The sequence below is a fragment of the Convolutriloba macropyga genome, chromosome 9 (assembly GCF_964194025.1).
Source record: "Convolutriloba macropyga chromosome 9, txConMacr16.3, whole genome shotgun sequence".
Lineage (NCBI taxonomy): Eukaryota > Metazoa > Xenacoelomorpha > Acoela > Convolutidae > Convolutriloba > Convolutriloba macropyga.
In genome coordinates, this window is record NC_134476.1 from 27,008,993 (window position 1) to 27,013,906 (window position 4,914).

The 4,914-nt window shown below is 37.7% G+C and overlaps 1 protein-coding gene across 1 annotated transcript; it reads left to right on the forward strand.

Moving 5' to 3' along the window:
• The first annotated feature begins 416 nt into the window (after positions 1–416).
• Positions 417–3,072, forward strand: LOC142345294 (uncharacterized). Its single transcript, XM_075397282.1, has 3 exons — positions 417–1,060; positions 1,428–1,858; positions 2,341–3,072. The coding sequence occupies exons 1-3, from the start codon at positions 931–933 to the stop codon at positions 2,959–2,961; spliced, it is 1,182 nt and encodes a 393-aa protein (XP_075253397.1). The 5' UTR covers positions 417–930; the 3' UTR covers positions 2,962–3,072.
• The last annotated feature ends 1,842 nt before the right edge of the window (positions 3,073–4,914 follow it).

The window sequence follows — 4,914 nt, forward strand, 5'->3', positions numbered from 1 at the left end:
ATCATAACATCAACAACAACAACGACCGCTGAGAAGGCTGCAAGTTATAACCCAAGTTATAACTCGAGTTATAAATATCAACCTGGGCGCGAGTTGAAGAGCTACAACAATAAACAAAGAAACAATTATACAATTGAGGAATTAGTTAGCATAAGGAGAAATATATCCGGAGCAGATAGAATTAATTATAAATTATACTGCTGTTTAGTAACAGATCCAATCACTTTTAACTTCCGAGAGGATAATAAAATTCAAGACTATCCCCACATTCCCAATTGGAGTGAAATCCCATTTCAGTCACTCAGTTACTTAACCAGTCAGCAGTACTCTTCATTCGCAGCTCTATTCCAACCAGCCAATTATAGTGAGTTAGTTAGTTAACTAGTTAAATAACTAGTTAGTTATAGCTGACCGGTTATAACTATACCTGTGCCCTGAGAGCTCAGAGCAATTTGGGATTTTGGGGCTAAATAAGGCAGGAATAAAAAAGAAGAGTTCGCGCAAATCGCAGCTGTATCATTCCTCCTCATTTGTTCGCCCACAATTGATATACTGACTGATGTTAAATTGAATGTCTTAAGGGCGTATATGTGTGAGTACATCGAGAGCTTTCTAGTTGAAATTACAAGGAGGCAAACGATCATAAACGGAGATTTTAATCAAATTGAAAACCTGCTCATCTAAATTATCCCCCTAGTATTGTAATACATCAACTGAGCTATTTGTTAATTGGAAAATACCCAATCACAATCAATAACCACAGCAACCCAACAACATCTGAACTCTCAACATCCTATTTCGTCATTTATCCTCAATTTTAGCCCAAATCTAATCATCTTCACTTTGCTCAAGTTCAGCTAAAAAATTGGCCGCAGCTATTATTACCAAAAAAATTGAACTTGACTCGCAGTTTAAGAATCGAATACAAAGATGGAATCCTTCTCGATCTCCAATTTAATCAAGAGAGAACCGGTGAAGAAACCCAGTTCTGAGCCTCTAGATCAGCCAGTTGTTCATTCGCTGGACAAGCATTTCGAAGCAATGCAGGCAACTGCTGCAGGTGAGAAAAATATTGAATCAAATAAAACTGAAATATACTGACATAGAAAGCTACGAATAATTCCGAGGTTGATAATTCTTAGAAATCATACAAAGATTATATATGATGTCAAAAATATCGTGCGCTCTATCTTAGTAGGATCATCGTAAGATTACTGGATTAGGTTACGTACTTGCAAGAATATACATGATCCTTGTATCATTACCACTAAAGAGATTTATTAAATAATTTCTGAAACTTTCAGCAGGAAAAAAAGCGTTCACCTGAGGGTGCTTGAATTGATCAACCAATTGAGCAATTTTATGCAAAAATATTTATCCCTCTAAATCTTGCTATTCTCTTTGTAACGCATTTTAAATCTCTTTAGATGTCCTTGGTATCATAACCGACCAATCAGAACTCTCAGAAACGAGAGTAAAACGACGAAGGAGTCGCTCTTCTTCTAGCGATTCGGATTTCATTCACCCGACTACAATTGGAAAATCAGGTCTCACAGTCGACAACAAAGACATATCACCAACCGGAAGCACCGCAAGCAACGCGTCGTCTGGTTCACCAGGGGTCATTGGGTCAACCGGGGCATCATCGGGAACGTCAATTGGGAATGGGGCAAATTCACCAGGAATGATGGGAGGGGGTGACTGTTCTTTGCTAAATGGGATCCGGAGATATCGGACGGCGTTTAGTAAGGATCAGCAGGATATTCTGGAAGCAGAGTTCAGAAAAGAGAATTATGTGAGTCGGCCTCGAAGATGTGAAATGGCGGCTGCACTCAACCTTCCAGAGACCACAATCAAAGTAAGAAGTCCCGCTTTTCACCCCCATTTGTTTAACCCATTTTAGTTAACCTCGATTATTTCACCCCCGCTGTTTCATTTTTCTATATAATCGAAGATAATGACATTAGAAATTAGAATTGCATAGGGTTTGGGTAAAGAGTAACATCCGAAGAAAAGTGTTCGGGTTCGTCATTGTTATTTTTTACTCTTAAAAATTACTTTGGAAGACATTATTTTACCGTGTAAAAAATAACAATTACAATATTGCATATTGCAACGCCGCATCTCGGGAAAGACAGAAAACGGACACGCTAAAATAGAAGTAGAAATTAGCAAACTCAAACATGGAATTGAATCTTAAAGTTCATCGAAACAAAGAAATCCAATTAAAGTTTAGCGGACAAAATTGTTTCTGTTTGCTAGTCGATATGCAAAATGCACACTTTATTCACCTTCAATCTTCTCAAGAGTAAATAACTAAAATTTCAAGATTCGTTTTAGGTTTGGTTCCAAAACAGGCGAATGAAAGAAAAGAGACAGAAACAGACACTTGCATGGCCAGCTTTCTTTGACCCTTACTACTACGGCTACCTCGTCCACAGAGGGGTCATACCACCTCAACCTCCAGCCACCACAAACCCCGGACCACTGCCAACTTTTGACCTCAGCAACCCCGCTGCACCTCACCCTCATCAACCGCCCACATTCATGCCCCCATCGGTCCCCCCACTTTTGGTGCCCAATTCAGCGGGGTTTAAATTTGGCCATCCGGGTGTTTTTGGGCACCAGTTCCCAGTTCCAGGCACACAAGCTGCAATCAACCCTGGCAATGTTGCTGGTCTACCTGGTCTGGGTAGCTTACTACCACTTCCGTTAAACTTTTCCGGTTTCCAGTCTTCTATGAATCCCCAAACTTCAGCGTTGGGAGCTCTCGCAACGTTGCAGAAATCTATTCTAACCTCGACCCAGCAAGGACTTTCTAATATTTCATCTGGTCCTAACGTGAACTCCAATGCAATTGATGCGGAACCCAATACTATTGTTGGATCCAAAGAATCATCAGAAACAATTGTTGAAAAATCACCACCTACAAACTCCTCAGTTCCTGCTGTCTCAAAGTGACCACAATTTTTTTTCATGGAAGCAGGAAAATAAAACAATTCATCATTGCTGATGTCCTTTTGAGATACTTAAATATGTATATGTTTTAAATTAGATTTTGATATTACTTAAAACAACGACACATGTGCTATAGATATGAAAATTTTGTAATTCAAATTTATTCTATTGGTTATATCCACAACTCTAGCAAAATGCCTTCCATCAAAGTTTTTTATCGTGGCAAAGAAGCGTCGTGCAAAGAGCTGTATCGTCATTTTTCGAGTTTTTACTCAGGTCTTAAAAAAACTTGCAATCACTATAAACGTAAGCTGGACAAAAGTGAAACGTAGGAAGGAAAAATGTTTCGGAAAAACCTAAAAAACTAAGTTTATCTGACAACAGCAATCGTACCACATAATTTGATAAATCATGCTTTAAAAACTTCAAATTCTTGCGTCTCTGTTTTCGCCAGTCAAGTTGTGCCATCATTAGAGCCAATAATACAGACTGTGTTGATTTTGACTTGAAGCTACGTATAAATGAGAGCTCACTCCTGAAGAGACAGCTCATCAATAAGCTTACTATTTTAGAGAACAGTGGTGTGAAAGTCAACAAACATTATTTGTTTGGGTCTTGACAAAACTCAGTTTGCTGAAAAAAAGTCACCTAAGGGATATGAGCAGAGAGTATATATAACATACTCGAAGACGCTTTTGAAATTATATGGCGTCAAATTTATTATAAACCATAAATTTTGAATTCATTATTCCGATTTTTCGTTAACATTTTTGGAGCGTACAAAATGAGTTATAAAAACAATTCGGACAAGTTTACACGTGTTGAAAATTGAAAGCAAACATAAAAAAAAAACAAAAGTAAATATTGTCAGAACCAGTAGCTATATGCAAAGAAACTCAAAAAAAACGTCAGCAAGAGCTTGCTTTGGACTTGTTGGACTTTTGTCAGTAAGAAAAAAAACAGCCACCAGTAATATCGGGATTCAAAACTTTCTGTGACCTTTGATTTTGCATCATCGGCACTTAAAGCTTTCTGTGACCTTTGATTTTGCATTATCTCCAAATAACGTTTAAATTATTACAAACGTTATAAACGTTGATGAGTAGTGGAAGAGAAAACCGTGTTTGATCCCTGCGCACCATTGATATATGAAATGAAAATCTTTCGCTAGGAAGTACAATGTAAGCTCCAGACCAGAAAATTGTAGTGAAAGTCACAGAGTAATGTTGCAACTGTGATCGCAGAGCTAAAATGATAAAGCGTGGCTACACTACATGTGTGGTCCAGACGACACATGCTCTGCTATCTCCCGAAAGATGGTTTTAAAGAGACTTGAGGCTCATGGGACTCAACTGCTCAAACAGATAGAACCAAGATGGTCTTCCACTGATGCTCTGATCTTCGTGGCTTTGAAGTCATTCTTCGAAAGGTTTGATGACTGTATACGCAAGGGTCCGGCCAAAAGTGAGATGCACGAACCGTTTTACATACTATTATATGACAAAACACGAAAATAGTGAATTCTAAATTTTAAATTCATTTCATTTTTTATCATTATAAAGTGATGAGCTGACAAGATTTTGAGGAAGGGAAAAAGAAGAACAAAACAGAACAAGTGATATACAAAGTTTTATAAAAAGTTGGTGAAAAAAATGTTTGTAGGGAATTAAATATCAAATTGCAATATGAAGCTTTTAATTCTCGATCTTGATACCTCAAAAAAGCAGATTAGACGTGCCATTTTTCCAGATATGTCAACGGAAGAATAATAGGGAAAGAATAAAAAAGTTCTCTAATTTTTGACAAAATCAAGTGGCGACAAGGTAACAAAAATTTTCGAATCTTCCTAGTTCTACTTACGAAATTTCAGCTGGGAAACAAATATTATCTGCAACTTTTCAATAGCACTAAAATCAGCTCAAATGCAGAAAGAGAAGCAGCGACAGAGTGGCACGT

Excerpts from the sequence above, each read along its gene's own strand:
- LOC142345294 (XM_075397282.1), top strand. The coding sequence starts at position 931 with ATGGAATCCTTCTCGATCTCCAATTTAATCAAGAGAGAACCGGTGAAG. Across the intron at positions 1,061-1,427 it reads AATGCAGGCAACTGCTGCAG|ATGTCCTTGGTATCATAACC; the intron begins GTGAGAAAAATA and ends AAATCTCTTTAG. Across the intron at positions 1,859-2,340 it reads TTCCAGAGACCACAATCAAA|GTTTGGTTCCAAAACAGGCG; the intron begins GTAAGAAGTCCC and ends GATTCGTTTTAG.